The following is a 25,168-nucleotide window of genomic DNA, read 5'->3' as shown; positions in this document are numbered from 1 at the left end:
TGATGGACCTTCAGAAAGAACAAGTTGGATGAAGCCATGACTCTGCACTTCCTGGTTTATCTGGCCTCAGAATAGAAAAATTCTGGCACTTTACGGGTATTGGAATTAAAGCACGGCATTGTTCTGAAGAAATTCATCCGTTAATCATGGTGTCATCAGGATACCAGTATTACTCTGTAATAAAACTTTCTTTTGGTTCCAACTTAGTATTATAAATTAAGAGGCCCAATAGTCCAAATTTTGAAATTATTCCAAATCTTAGAAAATAATTCCTTTTTTCTATTCTGGCATCCTGCTTGGTTGGAGAGCAAGAAATGTCTGTATTTGCACTTTGTACAGCCCAAAGAAGCCTGCTAGATCATAGACATCAAGCTGAATTGAGCCTCTGGAATATTTCAAGCAAGTCTCTCTGAAAAGAAAGAGGGAAGGAGGGAAGGAGGGAGGGAGGGAGGGAGGGAAGGAGGGAAGGAGGGAGGGAGGGAAGGAGGGAGGGAGGAAGGAAGGAAAAAAAAACCCAACATATTTGAGGTATTTCTTTTATCCCTAAGTGAAAAGTTCTGTTTTGTAAGACTAGTTTCTTAGTAGCTGTTGAGATCTGGATGCTGTGCATGCCCGTTTGCTACTGCACTCTCCATAGCCTCATCAGCCCCACTGATGTGTTGTGGGGCAGGGAGCTAAAGCTTCAGTAGCCCCTCTGGAGCAGAGAAACGAATTTGTGGTGTTACAAGCTACAGCAGATGTAACTGAAAGAATATATTAGTATAGACATACCCGTGACCCTGCTGGTCTGTGTCTGCAGATGCAGAAATGCAGGTGCATAGCACAGTGCTCAATGCAGGACGTGAGCCCTGCACACTCTTCTCGTTAAAGATTATGTGAAAACGTGGGGTTTTTTTTCTGCTATGAGAGATCACCTGTAATGCCTGCTTCACTGTCTGAAAAGAACCCGATAGCAGCATTCTTCTTCAGCAGTTTTCAATTTATGCAGCTCCAGGCTGCTCATTTGCATGTGACTTACCCATCATGCCACCGTGTCTGCTGTTGCTCAAAGGAAAAGATCCACATGGAATACATTACACACGGGGTTTTAAGACAGATACAGCTGCGTTATTCTTGAATGAAAGAGCCACAATCCCTTGAGTTCACAAAACCAGGGTGCCTGTGGGCCCATCATAACAGTGGTAGTATGCCAATCTCGGAGGTATAAATTGCTTTGCTGCAGCTTACACACTTTGGCTGGTCCGATGGCAGTGGTATTTATAATTAATTGATCACAGTCAGTTACAGATTTCTTTGTTCTTTCTCCACTCCCACTGCTGCACTCGACTAGTCTTTTGCTGCTGAAGTCCTGCCTTTTGTTTTAGTATCACTTGCAACCAAACATTACAGACATAACATCTATATAGAGCTCCAACGGGCAGGACAAAGCAAGGATGCAGCTGCCCTGGTTTGGGAATATTCCTGACAGTACACACATGTAACTCAACCTTCCTCTTCCTGCTGCCGCTTTTTCAAGTGCTACAGTGTCTTCACCATTATTTGTAGGTGCTGTTCCCTTTAATGGGTAAGATGACAGTCTTTTTCATTAGCCTCTGATCTTCTGGAACAAATGAGCATTGAGATAAATTATATTTCTTAATCTTAATCCCTCATGGAATATGCTTTCTTCCCCAGTCTCTTTGAGAAACAGTCCCCGATACTTGATTTTTACCACTGTTAACAACACAGGCATTGTGCTTCAAAGGCATTTGTGCAATGGCAGTTGAAAGTGTTACTCGCTGCTGGGGGCAGAGGAGGAAAGAGTCTAATGATATGGTTTTCATTTCTAATACATTGTGCGTACAACTTCAAGCATGCTTTTTACAGATTAATGAAATGGAACAGTCAAAAGGATAAACAGCAAAAATTAAGTGACGACTGCCTAAATGCTTCACATAGAAGAATTTCTGCTCTAGGTGCTTCCAGCAAATGTGTCATTTGACTATCAGAGATTACAGCACCTGAGGGAGGTGGAGGTCCTCCTTTTACACACAAAGGTATTTGATTTTAGGTCATCATGAGCCTCAAATATTTATCTGATGAATGCTTCCCACAGGTGTCAGCTCAAAGCATGTAGCCTTGAGCATTCTCAGCCCCCTCTTTCTAGACCGGGTGGTTATATGTTATGTTGTTTTAAGTCACCTGTGAGACGTTAATTGTGCTGGGAGGAATATATCCTCAATCATAGCAGGTTTATTTTCCTATAGGCTATTTACCTCAGCATTTCGCACCTGCTTGAAATCTGCATTTATTGTTCAGTTATTGAAACCTGCTGGCTAAAACGCTACTCAAAAACGCTACTAAAACCACTAAAACTACTAAAATACTACTAGAAAGCTCTTCAGCTTTCTTTTCCATTCCCATTCCCCCGCCTTCCTTTCAGCTATGCCTACCTCCTAAATGCTTTACAGCCCCACAAACACACAAGAGGCTCCTGCTGTGGACCGAGGTGTGGAGGCAGTCTCACCATACACACCTACCACAGCTCCACAGCCTCCCTCTCGTCGCATCCCAGGCAGAGCAGGCTGAGGTGCAACTGCACCACGGGCTCTGCAGGCACAGCACTGCAAGTCCAGAGCCATGTACCTCTCCATAAACCCAAATGACATGAATATACCAGTAGAAACCTGTTTGCTGTCACAGATTTAAATCCACTGTCTATATATAAACTCCTTCAGGATTTTCTTTACCAGTTCCAATTTCCCTCCTAAGAGTATTTCACTATATCCCTTCTCCAAGGGTGTGGAAATTTTTCTTCATGAGGGCCAAAAATAACCTTCCAGTAACTCCTTTGCCACATACTAATATTTAACTTAGCACTGTTAATCAATGCGATAGTAACTGTGCTCCCTTTCCTGCTTGTGGTGGTTGCAAAACAGCTGTCTCCATCTTGAAACACTCCCCACCCACAAGCTCCCCCCATTCCTACCACAGTGACATGGCCCGTCATAATCCCAAGGGATATGCACTTCAGGGATAACACTCAGAGCCTGGTGTGAATTATCAGTTAGTATATGAGGCATACCTCCACTGAGCTGCTGCCTGTTCTCCTGGTGCTGCACCATCCACCTCAGCTGACAGGCCTCGCCGCCATTTTCTCTCTCCTGCCTCATCCCAGCTTTCAGCCACCTCCTCCAGGATGGGTCCTGCCCTATCCCAGGACACTGCTTCCCTCCCCACGGTCCTTGGGGCAATACACAGTGCCTGAGGGCCTCCCCATAGGGCCTCTCCCCTCCATGTGTGGGGCTGTGCTTCAGGCCAGCCTCAGCGCTGCCATGTCTGTGGTGAGAGACGCCATGTCTGACCCACCCCAGTCTCCTGCAAAGCGCTGTGTAAAATCTGTGTAAAACTTAGGCAGTGTGCAGTGCGTGAGGACAGATGTTTGCATTATTCATCACTGCCTTCAGAGGGATTAATGTTTCTTTCCTTATGTTACGTATTTACATATTTACAGTGTATGATTCTAGCCTGCTCTGCTCTCACAGGGAGATTTCCTGCTTCAGAAACCCAATCTTGATTCTCTTTTCTAACCACTTCTCCCTCCCTTGCCACATCTCCTAGGCAAACACACTCATTTATAAAGAAAGCCTCTTAAATAAGCGAGACCCAGCAGAACCCACCCCACAGCTGTATGCAGGATCAATCTCTTTCATTTCGGCATCCCTGCCGTCCCTCCCAACACATCACTCCTGCTGGAGAGAGCTATTCCAACGCACCCGCACTGCCTGCCATGGTTGAATAGGGGGTTCTAGGCATAAATAGCACAGAAACATCGAATCATGGAATGGTTTGGGTTGGAAGAGACCTTCAAGGCTCATCCAGTTCAACCCCCTGCAATGAGCAGGGACATATTCAACCAGATCAGGTTGCCCAGAACCACATCCAGCCTGGCCTTGGCTGTCTCCAAGGATGGGGCATCTCTTTGTCACTGCCAGTAGTTCTCCTTGCATCCACTTTAATTGCTGGTACACCCAGCTCCAAAGGGATTTAGCTATGAAGGCAGTATACGGTCCCATTTCTTAACATTGCTGCTAGGAAAATGCCGGTTTCTAATGTATTTTCCTACTGGGTACAAGCAGCTTCATTAAAATCCTTCATTGAATATTCTGGAGGCCCCAGATTTTGAGTAGAAGAGGCAATCACTGTAAAAATAAAAGGCTGAACGTATGCTCTTATAAGAAATGCAAGGAAAGGGAGGGCTTATAGCATTTCCTTCAAAAAATGAGCAGTTCTGAACTGAGGAAGAATTTAAAATTTAAACTTTCAGGGTTTAAACATTAGAACTTTCTACTAAGTATTTGGGTGTCCACCAAGACTGTATCAGGCAGCTCCGCTGATTACATCTCATAGCTGATTTGCAGTCATAGAATCATAGAATAGTTAGGGTTGGAAAGGACCTTAAGATCATCCAGTTCCAACCCCCTGCCATGGGCAGGGACACCTCACTAAACCGTGTCACCCAAGGCTCTGTCCAGCCTGGCCTTGAGCACCGCAACAGTCAATAGATAAGTAGATAAATTCCTACTAAATACAACTGTCAGATCAACATCTGTCTTCACACTGTACCTTACATTTGGGGGTAAGAATGCCTTTCTTTGCATGATGACTACTCTTCTAGAAAATCCCTTCTCTTCAAAACATATTGAACCTGTGAAATTTGTATTCAGCTGCTAGGTTTCCAATGAAGTTTCATAGACTGATTTTATTAATCACCCAGAGTGTCAATTATTAGAATATTAATTACTACAATATTGTAAAACAAAAGCTAGCTAACTTATTATTGCTAAGTGTTATACGCTGCAACAGCTGAGGGTTACATTGAGGGATGTGATATACAGGATATAGTGGAAGAGGTATTGGCACGTACAATCACATGCTCTTAGTTTGATCACCCAAGTGGAAATTTCATTAGGAATTTTAATCACTTCTCCCAGACTCAGAGGTCTCTCTAGGATCAAAGTAGCTTATTTACAGAGGCACTGGGCTTCTCCAGCTCCAGACCCACGGCGCTCAGCACACCAAGAAAAAAAGGCTGAGGTGACTTAATTGAGACCAACACAATTTCCACTGGGGAGACAAAATCCAGGCATCAACCATTAGCCCCAGTTCCAGAGATGGATGCCAGAGAGCTCTTTTCCTAGGAGGAAGGAAATATCCTCCATGGAGTTGCACCACACTGCAGGAAAGCCTGCTCTACCTACTGGGACAGTAACTCCCCTGTGTAGAGGTGGATGCGCTCCTCAGACCCACAGTTAATGCTTTCATTGCATTCCTGTCCCTCTACAGAGGTGCGGTGCCTGCTCCACCAGGCACAACACCTTTACCTTCTGCAGAACAGTCTGTCTTTGTGCCACAAAAACATTGCTAGTTGTCTGCCAAAGAGTTATCCACTGTCCACAAAATAAGCTGCAAAAGGAAAACTGTTGCCTTCCTAGCCTCCACATCAGTCTTGAGACACTCATTGCAATAGTTTTGGCCACAACATCTACACCATAAATTTCCAAGAGTCAAATGTGGTAAACAAAAATACGCCAAAATCATCTTCCTCGTGATATGACCAAGTTTCTTGTGAAATTTTCTCCATTTCTTTTAGTTTTACATAAGGCTAATGGATTACAAAATTCTCTCCTTCAAACGAAACCAGCATTCTGACCAGAACATAGCTCAGAGTACAGTCAGACATAGTACCTTCTCTCTAGGCAAAGTTATCCTATCAGTAGAAGTTTGTTTTGCTGTTTAAACAGAATTCTGGAGGTATGAGGTGCTTAGCGTAAGGAATAATAATTGCAAATATGCAACATCATTACCTCTGCCAAAAAAGCTTTGCTACTCCTTCAGCAAGCGTTCCCTAGGGAAAGGTGTTAGAAGACTCTGAATACATAAATACCTATAGTCTGCAGAGATTAAATAAAATCATTTTAATGAATTCCCAACGGGGAGAGTCTTCCCAAAATCTGAATTGTATGGAAGCTAAACAGGAAAAAAAATAAATGTTTAATTCCAGATACTTCATTTTTTTTTTTTCCCACCCCAGAAAACACAAAATGTTTTCACAGTGATACAGGTTCTGTCTTTTAGGAATGAAACACTGGGCAAGAGAAAACCAAGTCTTGCTTGGCCTCAGAAGGAAGTGCTGCTAACGGTGTCACATAAAATCATTTTCTCTGTTGTCCTCAAAATACAGATCCATAATTTAAGAAGTCATTCCCTGCCAATTTAAACCAGTGGCAGGTTACACATCTAAAGGAGGTATATGCTTAAAGAACGTGCTGCAATATGTGTGTATCACTCCCTGACACTGTCCTAGCCCTGTGAATACTCCAAAGACAGTAGCTGATGTAAATTGGAACGCATTAAATCTCTGCCTTAAGGAGCTTGCAGGCAAGTGTCTCTTTCCTGTTATTTTTACTGTTGTCTGTCAGAGGGGGTGCTGGTTTTGTTGAGACATGTGGGTGCCTTTTCGAGGTAGCTAATAGCTAACAGTAATTGATGTTAATAAAGCAATATTGGTTTACACTTACTGAAGGTGTGGGCCTAATTATCAGCAAGTTTTAAATAAGATGTAATAGGTTTCCATTTCATGCGCTAGCTGGAATGAGACAGCTACAGTACAGTGAAACATTCCCTTGGAAAAAAAACCCACCAACCCAATTTTCAGAGAATCCAAAGAGCATGGATAAAATAAACCATTTTGCAAACAATTCTTTGGTAATGAAAATTTCTGTAGCCACAATGAATGGCACCACAGCCTCCAAATAGTTTCCAATACTTTCTGCTGTTGAAGAGTTCTCTCTGTAAGCAGGACTAGACAACAAGTTGGACCTGATTTGTGTTCCTGTAATTGGTTCCAGAAGAGAAAGCTGGGCAGATAAAGATCTGAGTCATGACCTTCTAATAAGCAAGTAAAAGAGAAACCCAGACTAAATAAAACAGACCAGAACTTACTCAGTTTGTAGTAATGACATGTAATAAAACTTTCATAGAAGAAAAGAGGAAAGGAAGAATAAATATCAAAGTGCAGGAGCTTAGCATCTCCGTGAGTATCTCTGGCTACATTTAATTGCAGCCCATGCTCTGAAAACACAAGATAGATTGGATATGAAGGTTTTAGTTTTGGATAGCTGAAAAAGCTGCAAAACAAAAAGTCAAAACATCAGAAGCAGTAATGCACCCAAATATTTAAGCACCACCCTTTTACTACATCTTCTACAGATGGGTATCCACCATGGGTATCCACAGATACCCACCTTTTCTACAGGTGGGTATCTTCAACATGACAAAAAATGAACAATCAGGGAAAAATGCAGGGAATGTTTACCATACGTTTCCAAAGCAAGTACAGCAGCTGTTGCCCTTGAAGGATTTCTCTCTGCTTTACCACATTCTGTTTCAGTTTTTGCTGCTGCAGGGAGGGGTCATCTAGCTGATTTCTATATGTAACACAGAGCCCTTCTGAAAGCTTTTTGACTGAGTGCCGAGTTTCCTTTCCTGCTACAGTTTGACCTATGCCATGTTTCTGTCTATAATCATGGGTCACTCCAGATCCAAGAGAGCCACTAGATTTTTTAAGTCTACTTCATCAGACTTTCATACTCTCGCTGGGGCTCCTCTCAACACGTCATGAAATAGCAATTACAGTGGCAGTTTGCAAGGCCAGCACAGGAAAAGAGCACCTATAGCCATGGCTATGGGAAGGGTCAAGGGGGAAACACTGTGAAAACGTAGCAATGGGGGAGAGGCACACAGTCGCCTCCTGCATATATATTGGGAACTTAACCAAATACTTGTGCCATTCTGCAGCTAGCACAAAAATCACATGCAGCCTGGGTATGTTTTGCCTTGCTGTACACTCACCAGAACAGGACCACGGGGATAAAACTGCACATTCTCCTGCCCATCTTTTAACCAGGACAGATTCTCCCCAGAATGTATGCAGGCACCCAAGGAAGCTGTCACAAGTTTGACGAGAGGCGGAGCAGGGAAGCATCTGGTGAAGTCAGTTATGGAGACACTTCCAATGAAAAACTACACTAAACCTAATGGAGATGAGTACCCACAGGCCTTTAAAGGAAAATCTGAGAGAGCCCTGCCAGCCTAGGAGAACCCAGCTTCCTTCAATAATCATAGTCCTTCGGGAAAGCAAAAAGGCTGCTATTAGAGAGATTACCTTCCACTTACTACAGAAGGAGAGAACGTGGCTGCATCTGGCCCAAGTTTCCCCTAGGCAGAAGGGATGTGCTGTGCTCCCTCAGCAAAAACAGCCCTCTTGAGAAAGGAGAGAGCAGCCCAGGGGAAACTAAATCACATGAACCACTGCTTATTGATACTGTGCTCGTTACACACAGAAGCAGCTGTAAAACACGCCGAAGGGAAGCTCTCAGACACCAAGTTCCACATCTAGCAGCTTGCTCCTGACCGTGTGCTACCCTTAAGTGCTCACGAGGGTGACTCAATACACTTTTTCGGTGTTGGGAGCGCTGAAGGGAGCTGGAAGCGGGTTTGGACGGGAGAAGCGAACGCTCTCTGCCGCTTCCAGCCACCCCTCCCCGGGGGCGGGAAGCAGCAGGGCGCGGGATCTCATTATTTGCATACCCGCATTCCCAGGATGCGGCGCGGCCGCCCAGAGGAAAGGGATGGCTTTTTCCTGGCGTTTTGGTGCTGTCGTGGCTTTCATCGCACTGTCGCGACTAAAAGAAAGAACGCATCGCTATCAGGAACACCACAGCCCTTCGTCCCCACTAGCCCTTACTTAGGAGGATTCAGACTGAGGGTAGTATAAATTACTTCGTGGGGGAAAAATTTTCTCGGCTGGTCCGAATGTAGTGGGTTATCTCAATTGATTGTTCACAGTCAGTTACAGATTGATCTCCTCGTTCTCTCTTTCCCCCCTTCCCACTACTGCACTTGACTGGTCTTTTGCACCACCCTGGAGAAGGGTTTTTTACAAGGGGCTGTAGTGACAGTTCAACAGGGAATGGCTTTAACCTGACAGAGGGGAGACCGAGATTAGACCTCCCCCCTGTGAGGGTGCTGAGGGGCTGGCACAGGCTGCCCAGAGAAGCTGTGGCTGCCCCGTTCCCGGCAGTGTTCAAGGCCAGGTTGGACGGGGCTTGGACCAACCTGCTCTAGTGGAAGGTGTCCCTGCCCATGGCAGGGGGTTGGAACTGGCTGAGCTTTAAGGTCCCTTCCAACCCAAACCATTCCGGGAACTCTATGCATTATTCATCCACCATTACCAGTGTCTCAGTTTTACTGAGCACAAGGGAAACCACCCCAAAAAGGAAAAACCCGTTACCTCGATATCCTTCCCACCAAATTCTTGGTGGTTCACTCTGCCTGCAAGCCTCCAAAGCACAGAACAGATCCTGCTAATTCCGATTAGCTCGGCGACACGCAAAAGCACAGCAGGGTGCTCCTTACAGAAGACCATTTGAGACAGACCTTGCCGCATAAAGAGTAACTGCACCTCACAGCGGCCAGTGTGGATGGCGACCGGGGGGACACAGGGTTCTCAACCACATGCTTCCTGCAGCCACTGCTCTGCAGCTGTGTTGCAGGCTTCACTGTGACCGGGCATTACAAATAGTTAAACCCTGCATTAAAGAGACTGAAAACCCGATAGAAAATAAAGGCTAGAAGGGAGGAAGAATCAGAAATTGCAGGGGTTTAAAGCTGTAGGAGAAACCCAAGAGCATATCAGGTTTTTGTTTTAGGAGAAACTGTGATGCTGGAGAAGGGGGGGAGGGTTGATGAACGATCCAAAGTCCTGGCTCAGGGAACATGGCCACCTCAGGAGAGGCAAAGACTGAAGAATTCAGGGCAGTTTGGAGAAACCCATTATAAAAACAGGTTACACCTCCTGCTTCAAGAGAAATTCTTTGATGGAGCATGTCTGGCACCTGCTTTCCAGAGGGAGTTTGATGCTGAGGGTCACAACAAACTGCCAGCACATTCCCAGGACCTCAAGAAACCTGTCTAAGCCTGGAAGAGAGGTGAGTGTTGGGCCCTTTACTCAACATTTCCTGGTGGCTGGAGCTTGATTGCTCCTGACTCACCACCCTGTTTGTTTTGGATCTTGTCTCAGGTGCTTAATTTTCCCAAACCAGCAGGATCTTCCCCTCTGTAGGTGCATCCCAGATACCAAACTTTAGGTTACCTATTGTTAGGTGCCTAGTCTTTGACTTAATAAATCATGACTTGTGATGAGGGAAATGTCATTGACACCATAATGCTGGATATATCTTTCCTATTATTGAAAGGTAAACACTGGCTTCAAGTTAATGAAAGAGAAGAAAGAAAACTTGACCTGGGAGAAAGGAAGCATCACAGACACTAGAGAACCGCATGAAAAGTGCTCCTTTCCGGTGGCAAACAAACGAGTCCAGCAATATGTTTGAGTGCATTTGGATGGAGTCCCTGAAGTCAAAGTTGCTGAAGCAACTAAATTTAGCTGTTAGTTTTTGCCTATTAGAGGAGCACCTCTCTGAGTCAGGCAGTGCTTTTAAAATCTTTTATCACCATTACAAATGTGTGGTCTAAATTGGTTACTGATTTCATCTTGCCATTAATGAAAATGAGGAAGGTTTCAAACAAAATCAATTTTGTGCCTTTTTTCTTCCTTCCCCTCTCCAAACAGTAACGGATCTACAGTTCCCACTATAACATCTTCATACTATTCTATTTATTCTATGATTGAGCTGATTAATTTCTCAGCCGAAATCTCCCAGATTTTCTTGCATTTCCATAGTTATTGATCTGTATTTTCTAGTGGCATATACTGGTGATTGATAGCTGTATTGCCCAGTACTGCCTGTTATTTCCTTTTTCCTTTCCAAGCAGTATGTTTTCCATCACTGACTTAGGTCTGGTCTTTCAAACTACAGCATGTCACAGCCAAGAGGTTGGCTTGTTCGTTATACACCCACAGCTCAACAGGATCCTTCAGGTTGTTGAGTTTAGGTACTGTATGTCTGATGAAGGTTGGCCATTCCTACAGTTCTCAGCAAAACAGGCTGCACTGTTAGGACAAAAAAAACCACAAGAACTGAACACACACTGAATTGCTCCTACCACTAAAGCTGTGGCCACATCACTGTGATCAAAGACCTTCTGATCTTTACCTTTTCTTTTGGACAGCATGCGGAAGTGCTGCCCTTACATCCAACTGCTGTGCCACTACAGATACCAACATGCTTCCAAGATCTCCTTAATACTTGTGGTGCATCTTGAAGTGAAAGAATGAAAAACAAAGCCTGCTGTGACCTTTTTCTTTTTTTATTTAAAATGTGGTTTTTCTATTTAAAGGTTGGCTGGTTTGTTCAAATCGAACATTAAGGGTGATCTCTCAGCAAAACAGAGTCAGGCATATTAGTAAGGTCACTTACATTTGAATGGACTGGGTAGAATACCAATAAACACCTCTCTGCATTTGCATCTGCTCTATTACTGCTCTTCCAGGCTCCTTGAATGAAGCGCAACCCACCTATCGCTACACCCTGGATGAAGATCTGCTGGCTGGGGAAGAGCTATGGCTTTATTCAGCTACTGGAGTTTTCCTGCTGTCCTTTAGTTATTATATCCTCTTGAGATTGTAAGAGATCAGAAACAACTCGAAGCACAAAAGAGCAGCCAAACCCCACATTAAAATACATGGCTAAAATCTACTTTCCAAAGACATTAGTAGAAGTAACACATTAAGTATTTCACATGGCAAACAAATGCAGAAACTGCCTTCCTTACTCAAAGCAGTACTGCTTAAGAGGCAAATTCCCTTTCCTGAATGCATTTTGTGGGTTCGAAATCAGTATTAATGTAGCATCAGCACTTATGGAGCTTTGGTTCTGTTGCATACCTTAAATACAAGTGATTAGACTGAACACAGAAAGATGAAAACTAATGACCTGATAAGTAAAGCAATCAGAATAGGAGAGTAAATGGTCCTTTCTAGGCTTGGTTTCTCTGACTTTATGGACATTTCAGTTACCATTTGTTGTTTTTTTTTTTTTGAGCCCAGCTTCTGCTGTATTTTCTTTTACTCTGGTTCTACCATTCTGAGCAGCAATTTACCAGGCTGTATTGCAGATGAATTCTCCCCTGTTGCAAGACAAAGCATACTGGATTTCAGAAAGGCAAAGCAAACTTGGGACAAAGCAAGGAGGAGAGCGTTAAGCAAGAACAGGCTGACAAGCATCAGCTTTTCCTATGAAGAAACAACTGGCTGTTCAAACCCCAGCATATGGAAATCCATCAGAGGATTTGGTTACCAATTGTGGTAACAGTTTTCTTTGCATGACTGGATTAAATCTAGCTTTATCTCCTTTACCTTTTTGTTAATCAAACCACATACACCTTGGGATTTGAACAAACAGCATTTCTGAAACTTCCACCTTCCTAACATAAGGATTAATGGCAATTCACGGAATTCACAGAGCAAATCTCTTCCCCTCTACAGGCAGAAATGAAACTGGAGAATGACCATTTTCTTTCAGACCCAAGCCCTTCCAGATCCATGGTGTCTCACCCAGCCTCTGCAAAGACATGACAATTTAGATTTCATGGTGCGTACAGAGCTTGTCCAGATGTTCAGGAATGCTACAGAAAGCAATGGTGCAAGGAGTCAGATAACAGCACAGTGGCTTCGTGTAAAACCAGCTGTCCATGATACAGAAAACCCAGCATTAACAGGACATCACTCTGTGGCCTCTGAGAGCATGCAGAGCTATGTCTTAAGGAACCATCTTCAGTGCAGAGCAACCTAAGAAACTGAAAGAAAACAAGCTGACTTATGAGCTCTATGGGATTCTGGAAACGGGTACCAAGACAGGTCACACATGTCAGGAAAATGCTTTTCCTGCCCATGGCTGCATGGCTTCATGCAATGTACCTCGAGACCCAGCAGGAAAGGAAGGGGAACCATTCCTAGTTGGTAACTGGGAGCCCTCCCCTGATTTATACTGCAGTGATGCTCAGGGATTTCTGTTACACCTCCATATTTCAAGCTGTGCAGTAACACTGACTGAAAAGCCCTGGCATCTGAGGAGAGATGCTACAGCATTTCAGTGCCTCTAGCTAGAGTTGCTGACAGACCCCTGCTCTGCTTCAGTTATGGAACTCCTTTTCCACAACAAACCAAAGCTAAATTCCCTAACACGCACAAGGCTCTTCACAAGTTGTATGAAGTGCATTACATGCTTGCATGGGACTCGATGTACTCAATACACCACATCAAGGGCTGAGTTTACAGCCTGCAATACTCAATCCTCCAACTCTTGTCCATTTCCAATGTAGGCTGTGAGCAAAGAACCTCCTGGAGCATTGACAGTTTGTAGTGGCTACCACAAAAAACACAAGTCTGCCCAGTTTATGCTACTTTCTGAAAAGCCTTTAACCTGTATTATATATTCTTATTCACATCCTACTTTTTGGAAGCCTGTCTCCCCAACATGTAGCCTCATGTACAAGAGGACAGATGAGACTTTTCCACAAAATTTAAGCCCTGCAGTACCTTGCTTGCTTGCTACCTGCCAAACCTTGGGCCATACCCAGGCATCACCATAATTAACAGTTCTGAAGTATAAAATCATTTCAAGTAGAAGTAATAACCTTGATTGCAAAGACACCTGTCCCTCTACTGTTAACAATCTCTTCCTGCACCAAAAAGCTACCACTTCATGAAGTATCAAGATCCCAAGGCATTCACCTTGAATGTCTCATAGACACAGTACAAACTCAGTCCTTATGGAGCACCAGCTCTGCTAGAGTTGCTGCTTATCCCAGTCCTTAAGCATTCACAGAAAGGAACTGGCCCTGAAGAAGTCTCAAGTCTGACTGCTTAAGGGTGTACTATAGTTTACTGAAAGAGTTGTTTTCTAGAGGATGCATGTGTCAGATATTTGCACCAGGCCAGGCTTCCTGGAGCTACCCAGGAGCTGTTATTACTTCACATATCAGTCTTGTGCTGAAGCACAAACTGGAGGCTTTTTTCCACCTGGAACTATAATCAGGAATGATCCATATGCTCCTGCAGCCCTGGCTCAAAGCAGGTGAGAGGAGCTCCCTCTATCAGTCATATTAATAGCACTTCTCAGGCTGAGTGCTTTAACTCTCTACAGATAACAGATGTAGACACCCCAGTGAGTTTCACAGAGAGCTGATGCAGTGTTGACAGTGCACAGAACAAGGGATAGGGTACCAGAGCTAAGGAAAGCAGTTTGCTTTCCAGTATGACTTTGTCCAAAGTTGAGAGGCAATAGGTTGGAAAGGACCTTAAGATTATCTGAACTAGATGACCTTAAGGCCCTTTCCAACCCTAACTGTTCTATGATTCTATGATCTTGCTGGGAAGCGATCAAGATAAACACATCAGTTATGATATTTTCCAACACGTGTGGTACAGCCAAGGACCACAGGAAATGTGGACAGATGACACTAGCGTAGGGATGGATCAGATCCTGATTCCCTCAACCACTCAGTCTAAACCCATAACCTGCCTTTGCAGCTCACAGTTGTCAAGAAGCTGAAGTTAGCAATACTAGAGCTAGTGTATTCCTCTTCCTTACTCAGATCTGACTTGGACACTGCTGCTCCAGGACAGAATTCAGTAATTCTGAAGTTAACTGTGTACCAGGCTGCCTCCACCTGTGGAGGCAAGGAAGAAGGTGGTGGCTGGAGTTCTGTGCAAGCACACCTTAGACACTGTCCTGGGCCTCCCGCATTTTATTGCCACCAGGGCTCCCAGCAGGCCCCAAAGGTTGTTTTCAACCCAGACTAGTATCAGCTCCTGCTGGGAGGGAGCAGTCTACAGAAACAACACAGCACTGGCAATGACAGTGTTAGGGAGTTAGCACCTGCAAGAGGAGAAGCAGAAAGCTTTTATACAACTTATTCCCCACAAGAATGGAGCTTCAGCTCTCACTGCAGTCTTCTCACCCTCCCTCCCACATGGTCTATATTTAGCCATATTCTCCTGTCGGTTAGACAACATCTGTTTTGGAGTAAATCCCTATAAGCCTGCAACTACTAAGCAGGAGCAGTTTAGTTCCCTGCAGTATTAAGTGAGGTATTTGCTTCAGGATAGAAACTGAACAATGTTCAAGAACAGATTCGAGAAGTCTGTGCCTTGAAGTGTTATTTGAAGAACTGAGCTGATCTCAACCGGCAGACAGGACAGACAGAACTTGCTAACTGGCTATGTCCACTTTCTAAAGCTGACAAAGTCACTACTAATGTCAGCTGGTGCTCAGCTCAGTCTGAGCTTGGTCCTGTTGCCTGCACAGGACATTTATCACAGATCATAGCCTTTGAAGGCCCTACAGAAAAGCTGCAAACTGAAACTGCAAATGATGGGAAGATAATGCACTTGGTAAGAGTCTTCTAGGTGAAATGTTGCCCAAGCTTAACAGATAGCTGTACGTTTAAGGACAGTAGAGAAAAACCCTCTAATATGAAGAGATTGACAATGCCAAGGCCTGAAATGAATGATTATACTGCTTTATCACAAAGCAGCAATTGAGATCTGATCCTGAATAGCTGCTTAGCACTTCCCAGCTTTCGCTGATAAACAACAGGACCTGAATAGCATTCAAGCACACCCTGACACTGTGGAGATCTGATACTGTCCCCTTCATTCATAATCTGCTGGTGAGCTTTGCTCATTAGCTTCAGCTAAATTTCTAAGAGAAAGCCTTCATGCAGACTCATAGACCTCTGCAAGGATAATGCAACAATCATGCTTTACTGCACAGGCTAACAGCAAGGAACAGTGCCCTGTCAAGGCATCAGTCCCTTCAACAAGGATGCAAACTGCAATAGGGAAGGATAAGGGTTACATACCCCCCCTTGCAGGACCCTTTGGGTACTTGCATTATACCTTAATACCCACCTCCTGGACATGGGTTTATTCTTGCTACATAGAAGGCTGCATCTCCCCTGAAGAAAAAAAAATTGCGTGGTGGTTTCAGATTTCACACCATCCAGAAAGCTGAAAACTAATGTGACAAGGAAATACTGAAGGAAGGCTGATGATACTGATCTTTTGCAAGACGGGAAGCAGTGCTGCTAGGAGAGAAGCACTACTTGTAAAACGAAACATGCATCAAAACTGCCCCAGCGACACTTAAGTTTCCCACACTACAGCATCACAACTTTGAGATGTTGGTGGTGCTTCTGGAGTACATAAACCTGAAACCCCAACATGTCTCTACAGAGGGGCACAGGGCAAAAGTAGACAGGTCTAAAGCACATCTAGTTTGTGAGTCAGTGTGTCTTATCTCAGTAGGACTGAATAACTTGTCCATAGTTTAAAAAGCCTCCTCCATTCTTACCCTCAGCAATGAATACAGTGATACAGCCACATGAGTAGGTATACAGAAACATAAACAGAAGAGAAGACTGGATCAAAACACTGCCCCCCTGGTAACCATACCAACAAATAAGACAGAGAAATCTGTTTGGCAGAGGGATCTGGTTTTCTTTTTTGGTATTATCTTTTAACTTAAAAACCAGCTGCATTGGGGTCAAATAACCAAGCTCAAGATAGTCACAAAAAAATAAAGGATGTATTTTTCTCCAAAGATCAAAACCGTAACTAAGGGAAGACATTCATATCAGAGGAGTTCAGTGTCCAGAAAAAAACTCTTCTGACATATAAAAAAAGATACTGTAATTACTTTACTGCTCAAGAATTTCCTTGCTTAATTCTTCTCAAGGTTTTGTCAGTAACTTGCTTTTAACTACAATGTACAAACGATTTTTCTTCACCACCCTCATCTTATCTAAAGCTCTTCTTTTGTTCTGGAGAGTTTTGTGGCATGCTCCTCTATAAATTTGCTCAGATGCTCTAAATCTCGGTCCCCGCCTTCAAATTTAATAGGGTTGTTCTTCTTGTCCTTCGGAGCAAAGTAGATAGTGGGGAATCCCTCCACTTTGTAGTGGTCATTTGTCACGTCGTTGGCAGTAGCATCCATCTTGGCTATGATCAGGTTTTTCTCATTCTTGTATTTTTTGCCTAGCTCGGTGTACACTGGCTCTAGTTTCTTGCAGTGGCCACACCACGGGGCATAGAACTCTATGAGAACATCATTCTTTGGATCCATGACTATGGTATCAAAAGTTTTACCCACTACCACTTTCACAGGCCCTTTGTTGTTTTTTGGCACTGGCTGGGACTTCACAATAGGCTTCAGTTTTCCTAGAAGGAAGCAAAACACACAATGTTAGAATACAGTAAGAGTGGTCCTCACAGTCTCACCCAAAAGGGCAGAAGTACATCATCCCACCAGGAAATAGCATTGCACCAGAAAATGAACTTACCTCTGCACGATACATAGGTGAGTTTGATGGTGACCTTTCAGCACAATAACCTTCTGAATACAGGCAACCATTTGTTTCACAATTCCCTAGAACCCTCTTTTTATGACTGTCCATCCACAATGTATTAGGCAGTGATTTAGCATACTAGTCCCAAATACGTAGGATCACCTCACACTTCAAAGCTGCAAGAACACTTTAAGCTTGCTAGACATGCTCAGGTTTAAAATATAGCTAGATGCCAAAGCATAGATCAAGCAACAAAGTAAATTAACTAAGATTTAAAACAAAAAGGCAAGAATCATCCAAAGGCTTTAAGCCACAGAGCACTGTCCTGTTGCATATACGACTTCATTGTAGCCATTGCCTCAGGAAAGACTCTTGGAAGGGGACACAGAGCAAACCCTATTTTAAAAACTGTACCTTTTTTGAATGCCATCACAAATTGCCTGAGCACATCGGAGTCAAACTCTTCTGGCTCCATGGCGTATTTCTTGCCACCTTCATCCAGGATGGCCACATTGACATCCTCTCCACTCTCAAGCAGGCCCAAGTCTTTTATTTCAGAAGAATAATCTTCCTCATCAGAAACAGCAAACACATATTCAGGGAAGTCTTTTGCCACTTCCAGGACTTTGCCTCTCCAGTACTGGGTAGCTGAAAAACCAGAACACAACGGGATTAGTAACTTCTGGTCACTTCCTGCTTGCTTCCTTCTGAAGTGGAGGAACAGCGTCTCAGCAAACTTACCAACACGATAGTCAAAACTGAAGTCTACAGTGTAATAGACAACCACCAGAGGATGTTTAGCATATCTTTTAGCGTCATTGGAAGGCTTGCGATGGCCAACTAGAGGCAAAGCATATTTTCTCACATGCTCTTTAATCTCAGATTCATTTGTAGAGTCCTGATTAAGGGAAATTGGGGAAAAAGTTCAGAGAAATGCATTTAAGTGGTATTTCTGTTACACAGTACTGAAAACTAAATACTGATGCATGCATGAACAAAAAACAGGTGCATGTTACTAACAATGCTGTCACCATAGTCTTCAAACCCTTGAGCACTAAGATAATCTAGCATCCTACTCTTAAACTGAAAACTTTCATGGCAAATTATTATTTGAAGACATAACCTCTGTGTTAGTTCCATAAAACTTTCTCAAACAAAGCAATACAGCTTTAGGGGACGAACAGGTTGCCTCAAATATCTAGTGGAGTGCTTCCAATAAGACAAAGCTAACTGCTCATCTACGCAAAGAAAGAGAACCTTCAACCCATACACATAAAGTTTCTAGCTTTGGATCAGGTACTCACTTTAAGATCCAAAACACGCATCTTTGGCTCGTGCTTTGACTGAAATTTTTCTGGCTGCATGACAACCACTGTTCCTGGAGATGCTTTCAATAGTTTTGCAATCTCGTTGCTAAAGGTGTGATGGAACTTGTAATCTTCTCTTAAGCCATTAGCTGAAAATTAAGGTTAGGAAGGAAGAAAAGTCGGCAAGAAGTGAAGTGTCAGCCTCTGACTGGAATCTTAAGACTGCACTGCAAAGAAACTCTCTTCTCATTCTCAGTGGGACATGAAAACACCCAGAGTCTGGAGAACAGCTCTCACCCAGGGGTTAGAAGCACACAAAAATATGTACAATTCAAGTAGCACTATTTGAATGCTGTTCAACAACCCATTGACTGCATGAGTTACTCTACATATTCAAAAACCTTGAACAGCTTCCAAAACATGCCCAGTGAAACAGCTATTTGCTTATCAGTCTCCTGCCTCTTGGCTTCCCCCCAAATAGCAGAAAGTAGAGTTGGAAAGGAACTCACAAGGTCACCTAGCCCATCTATTTGCTTTGTGGCAGCCTGGGAAACAGTTCTGTATCTTGCTGGAGCAACCGTATCAGCTCCTAATCTAACTATAAGTAACAGCAGCCCCAGAAGTGGGCATAGCCAGGGGGAAATTGCCCACTCTGCTCTGAAGGCTGTGGCAGAAACCAAGACTGACTGCGAGCTGTATGTTCATGTAACAGACAGGGACTGATTACAGGGACCGAACACTTCAAGTGCTTAAGTCTGTGTGCTAGCAAATATGGTCATTAACAGGATCATCAATGTGTCACAGTCAAAAAGGTTTGTAAGAATAAACATTTCCATAGCTAAACTGATCCAGGAGTGGACGATGATTCTTTTTCCAGTCCGCCTACCCCAAACAAGTTGGCAAAGCCCAGCCTTTGGAACTGTCAGATACAAAACAGGCAATAGCAGACAGCAAAGCTAGCAAGGCCTTATGTTGTGATTCATTCCCCAGCTATGAGGTTTCCCTCCTTTCTAGTCCACGTGTTTTTAGGGACACAACACTAAGAGGAAGTTATCTCCTGTGACTAGCTGGTATTTCAGTTATAGTCTCAAAGTCTGCCATGAGCCAGAATACAAGTGGAAGATCACCCTTCAATCTCCTTCCTCCTATTGCTCTCCAGCCTCTTCCCACTGAACTAAGAGCAGAAATAAAGGATGTCTCCAAGCCCAAAGTCCTGGCCTCAATCTCAACAAAACAGACATTTCATTCATATTTTACCTGCTTCCTGATAGAGCTGATAGGCTTTGTCAGTCTCTCCACTAAAGACTCCAATGATGATGACATCGTCCCCATCCTTCAGAAATTCCTGTACCTGCTTGGCAGCCTGAATCTGTTTGGATGGAGGCCCAGCCTGCTCAATCATGTAGTCAACAATACCTGCAAGACAAACCCACCCCAGAAAGTTGCTCAGAACATTTACTGAACTGAAAGGTCCAGGCATTCCCTCCAAGACATTGCTTAACACCACATTTCCTGTGGACACCGTTCTTTCTGTACAGCCCTCCCACAAGAACTTAAAGACCAGATCAGCAAAACCACAGTCCAAGACTTTAAAGCTGCAGTTCTGGATATTCTCTTTCAGGCTGATTTCAGAAGAGGTGACCAAACATAAGCTCAATGGATATCAGCTCATCTTTCAAGTAACCCTCCTTTCTAGAATTCCAGATGCTTCACTGTCTCTTGCTATGAACCAAAGTTCTACTTGGATAGTCTTAAGCCTTCCCTCTTACTGAAACCGAATATTGAGTACTTTGCCAGTCCTTACAGTGCATTCCCGTGCAAATAAAGGCTGCCCATTTACTCATACTGCCAGCACTTCACCATGGGTATTTAACTAACCTAATACTAAAAGGAACATACAGTACCACCATAAAATGTTCTGAAGATTAGAGACAGATTTATATTGCTGGCCTATGTAGGTATGAGGACAGAGTTTTCCAGGTTTCCACAACAACCACTGCTGACGTTAACAAGTCTGCAAGTCCTATAGATACATCAAAACACCTGCGGTCAGAGCCCTCAAACAATAGGAATGAGCAGAAGCTGCAGTACCGTATTTTTCCCGTGGACCACTATAGTCGTAAGCTTTGCCCTTGCGGAATATTTTCAGGGTTGGGTAGCCAGTAACATCAAACTTCTTTGCGAGCTCAGTTTCAGCAGTGGCATCGACTTTAGCCAGGGGAATGGGAGGTGTGCGCTTGCTGAGCTCCTGGGCAGCCTTCTCGTACTCTGGAGCAAGCCTTTTGCAGTGCCCGCACCTAGGGAGGGAAGAGAGGAGGGCAGTTTTAGAAGATACGAGTCCTGCTGTGTACCTTCTACCTCTGAAGTGGAACAGTAAAGTATTCCAGAATGAAGAAAGTGGAAATGGGGTTATTTGATCTACAGACTTCAGTCTAGAAAGACTTGTCTCTTCAATCTGAAGCTAGCCTATATGTCTATGTCACATTACTATAGGTAGTTTAATTTTTAGAGGCCATTTTTAAACTAGGGATCAACTGTCTTTGGTTTTCAGCATCTTTTCAATGTGTTCCCAAATGAGTAAACGAGGAGAATCTTCAGGGAAGTTTTGGAGACCACCTCTCGCTGAGACACAGATCCAACCTAATCTTCAAGTGATTTCTACTATGACGCTAGGTCCGAATTAGAGCTCCACACACCTGCACAAGGTAAGCCTCTTTAAAAATGAGGCATAACAACAGAAACCAAGCAGCTCAGGCCAGCTGTGCTAGGAAGGTACAGGTGACTGCCTTCTTGCTTACCATGGAGCATAGAACTCCACTAGGATTATGTCAGCATCATTCACAACCTCGTCAAAATTATCCTGGGTCAATACCAGCGTAGCTTCTGGTGGTGGGGTCCAACTGGGGTCAGAAACCTCCTTGACTTTGGCCACAATTGCTGAAACAGAGTTCAAAAACCCAATTAGCAAGTTTGCATTATCATATCAGCAGCATACTGAATGCAAAACTTGGTATCAAGAACTTCAAATCAGAGTGGCAAGCACTCTCTTGGACCAAAGCTTACAAGTAAACACTCTCTTAATCAAGCTCCTTTATACTTTACTTCATTATTGCCAAGGAGGTCTTCTCGTCACCCCACAGGGCATCTTACTTACGCAGAACACAGATCAGTACCTTGCAGCACTGTAGCGCACAGAATTCTACCTCAAGATAGACACAAAAGGTTGTTTTTCCCCTCTGACTGCAGCTGGACACACTCCCTAAGCAAAAACCAAGTGGCTTTATATACAGTCAGTGTATAGATCAGATGCTTCTATTAGCTGATCCTTTAACAAGCATGAGACTACCTCCTCTTCTCAAATCATATTTCTAGAAAGGTTCACCAATAATAGCATTACCTACTACCTGCAAAACTGTCTCTCGCATGCAGCCAATTGAGAAGCAAAATTTCAGCCTTCGTAATATTATTCTGCTTAAGATATAAACTAGCTTAAGACCAAAGTCCTTCAAAATAGTCACATGAAAAAGCAGGACTATATACTACTTTGCTTTCTTACAGAGAATTGCAAAGGACTGTTGCTTACCATCTTCTGTCCGAGAGCCATCATAGTCAACAGGCTGGCCTTTCTTCAGGATCTTGATGGTTGGGTAGCCACTGACATCAAAACGACTTGCTAGTGAAGTGGCTGCAGTAGCGTCTATTTTGGCAACTGGAATAGGAGGGTCATTTTCCTTGAGAGTTTTGGCTATCTTTTCATATTCAGGAGCAAACTGCTTGCAATGCCCACACCTGCCAGAGGAAGACATAAGTAGAAGGAGAAATGTATTTTGCTACTCTGCATCTCCAGTATGCATTGTCTTGCTGTATTTTCAGCTCATGAAAATATAAAGTTACTATAGCTAATGTGCTGTTTGTTCAAACCCCAACTGTTTTATCTCACTGCACACCTCGTATCACACTTCTCCTTCCTCCCCACTTCCCTCCCAGTATAGTCTTATTCAGACTTCGCTTCTCCTAATCTTGATTAATCTCCTTTACCTAGCACCCTGAATGGAATTGAAGAAAAAAAATGACTCAGCAGTTGATCTAATGAAATCTAACACCCACCACAGTATCACAGCATCTGCTCTCACTCTGTGGCCACAGCAGAACTCTTGGGGAAGATCACAGGCTTCTGCTGCAAAAGCTGGTATGACAGAGGATACCAGCATTAGAAAAGCTAAATATAGCTTGACAAGCTGAAGATGAAACCAGGAAAAACAAGAGAATAAAGCATAGCAGATAGCCTGTGCTCATCAGCCTCTCAACTGGCAGGAGGGGGAGTAGAAAAACAAAAGGTGTTTCGTTTGTGATGACCACACACCCTTTTGCTTGGATAAATTACGCTTCATGTTCAGCTTTCATGCAGACATGCATGAAAACTATAGCTGCAGAAACAGTACCTAGAGCCAAGGAGGGATAGGATACTCTGTGATGAGTGGCACTAGTTAAAATGGAACTCCACCTCACACAAGATCATATTCCCCTCTCTATTCAAAGACTAGAAAAGGACAAATGAGTAAGTTGTATTTATACCACTAAGCCACAAAGAGGTTCTGGCTGCAACACTAACTCAGCAACTTGACTGCCAATATATTCTGCTCTTGTTTACCCCTCACAAACCATCCCTATTGTTTTTCTCCATAAGAATGGATGCAAGAGAAGATACGTATTACACAGATGTTTGTTATACCAGTTTAAACAGTGCCTCATACAAGTCCTTACTCCACTATACCCTTCTGGCAAGGACAGAGATTTAAGCTTAAGAAGGAAAACGTCTAAGCCATACCCCTACCAGGGAAGCCTCCTCCATTCCTCCATCTAGATGAGCAAGCACGCAAGTTGTCAGTGGACCAGGCCAAAGGATTATAGCAGGCTGCACGACCACACTGCATGACTTTTCTAGGGCTCACTGGGGATATTTCTGCTCCCTGACAGGCACAGAACAGGGACAGAACCAGGACTGTGCTTCAGTTGGCATGGGATCCCTCAGTATGACCCACATCTGTGAGGAAAAAGAGTACCTCCACACCATCAGAACTGTCTCCTACCCTGGGATATGGCAGAGTCCAGTGCTTCTCCTGCAGGTAAGATATTCCTACATCATCTTCAGAACTGTAGCCTAACTCACTTTAAGACTGTGTCCTGTAAGAGAAGCCCCTGACAGCCACCCCATCCTGCACCTAAGGACGTAGCTCAGGCTGTGAACCCACCAAGGTGCATAGAACTCCAGCAGCACAGTGTCCTTGTCTGCAGTAAAGGTGTCAAAGTTTGCATCATTCAAGATTAATACACCGTTTTCTTCTTTAACTTCAGAATCATCATCATCTTCGTCATCTTCATCATCATCACCATCATCATCACTGTCATCATCAGTTTCTTTTATAACAGATTCTGGAAAGATAAAAACACAACATGGATTAGATTGTATCAAGTTTAACATTAAAATAACACTACCAGGTTAAAGATGGATTAAGTATATCCTGCGGTTAAGACAAAAGGTATCAACACAGCTTACAATGACAGCTACCTCAGTTTGCACAGAGCCTGGACTCAGATGTTAGACCATTTCACTTCTGTCTATGTTACACCAGCCAACAATATCAGTATTTCAGTAAAGTGTCAAGATGTACTTTTGCACTTATGGGCAATCTAACAAAACACACACATACAGACCTATGCGACAGTTGCCACCAAGGTACATTGTGTTTGTTGTTGAAATTTGGGAAGTGAGACCTGTTTTATTGGGCAAGAAGGGCATGCAGATGACACCTGAATTCAAAGAGAAGCCCTCCAAGATGCCCCAAAAGGGCTGTCCTTCAAGCACAGGAACTTGTGGCTAGAAAAACTGGGTGCCTTGCACCAAAAAAGCAGATGTCATCTCTCCCCAATGCGTTTCTTGCGCCCTTACTCACTATACCTGTAACATCACAACTGCTATGCTCTGCCAATCTGAACCTCTAACAGACTTGCTATAAACTCAAATGATATCGTTTGCAAGGTGGTTTAGAGGTAGCACTTGAACGTTATGCTTCTGTTCCTGACTGCTCCATCCCACTCCCGCAACCTCAGTCTATCTCTCAGTTACAGTGATATTTCAGGTCTGCTATTCACTGAAGAAGGTTCCAACTTGCTCTGCTCTGGATCAGCACCAGTCTGCAGCCTGGGTGTAAATCAAATAATAAAGTGACTGTCGTGGGAGTCCCATGAAAACCAACTTTGCAGATGCAAGGTACTCTTCTGAAATTAACAGAGTGAAAAGTTCTTTCAAAGAGGTTTTGGGGAAGCCTTAGATTTAAGGAGAACAAGACTGCTGGTCCAGAAAGGGTCTTTCAAAGAGAAAGCAGGTTTGTTGAATCACTGAAGCAGTTTGCATGTGAAACCTGAAGCCAAGACATTTAAACTGGTTCAGTCTTTGTTGGTTTGGAATTTGAGATGGCTTCTTTAATATTTCATCTCTCAAATGC

General features: G+C 43.6%; 2 protein-coding genes across 2 annotated transcripts in view; one reads left to right on the top strand and one right to left on the bottom strand.

The window, feature by feature from the left end:
* CUL1 (cullin 1) overlaps positions 1–25,168 on the top strand; it is a 304,698-nt gene that overhangs the window by 133,068 nt on the left and 146,462 nt on the right. The gene's annotated exons all lie outside the window — the stretch shown is intronic.
* Positions 16,574–24,159, bottom strand: PDIA4 (protein disulfide isomerase family A member 4). The gene is made up of 9 exons (XM_057431547.1): positions 23,915–24,159; positions 22,246–22,451; positions 21,461–21,599; positions 20,754–20,959; positions 19,920–20,078; positions 18,660–18,811; positions 18,097–18,253; positions 17,770–18,003; positions 16,574–17,227 (listed from the first exon to the last, which is right to left on the bottom strand). The coding sequence occupies exons 1-9, from the start codon at positions 24,142–24,144 to the stop codon at positions 16,812–16,814; spliced, it is 1,899 nt and encodes a 632-aa protein (XP_057287530.1). The 5' UTR covers positions 24,145–24,159; the 3' UTR covers positions 16,574–16,811.

This window comes from Pezoporus wallicus, unplaced genomic scaffold (genome assembly GCF_028554395.1).
Source record: "Pezoporus wallicus isolate ANWC-B61680 ecotype Strahan unplaced genomic scaffold, APGP_CSIRO_Pwel_v1 scaffold_11491, whole genome shotgun sequence".
Taxonomy (NCBI): domain Eukaryota; kingdom Metazoa; phylum Chordata; class Aves; order Psittaciformes; family Psittacidae; genus Pezoporus; species Pezoporus wallicus.
This window is presented reverse-complemented; position numbering and strand designations above follow the sequence as displayed.

What these genes read in the sequence shown, in the direction of transcription:
- PDIA4 (XM_057431547.1), bottom strand. Translation starts at nt 24,144, where the DNA reads ATGTTAAACTTGATACAATCTAATCCATGTTGTGTTTTTATCTTTCCA. An exon ending in CTGGAGTTCTATGCACCTTG is followed by an intron (nt 22,452 to 23,914) that starts GTGGGTTCACAG and finishes TTCCTCTGGCAG; the next exon opens with GTGTGGGCATTGCAAGCAGT. An exon ending in TGCGTGTTTTGGATCTTAAA is followed by an intron (nt 18,254 to 18,659) that starts GTGAGTACCTGA and finishes TCCCTTAATCAG; the next exon opens with GACTCTACAAATGAATCTGA.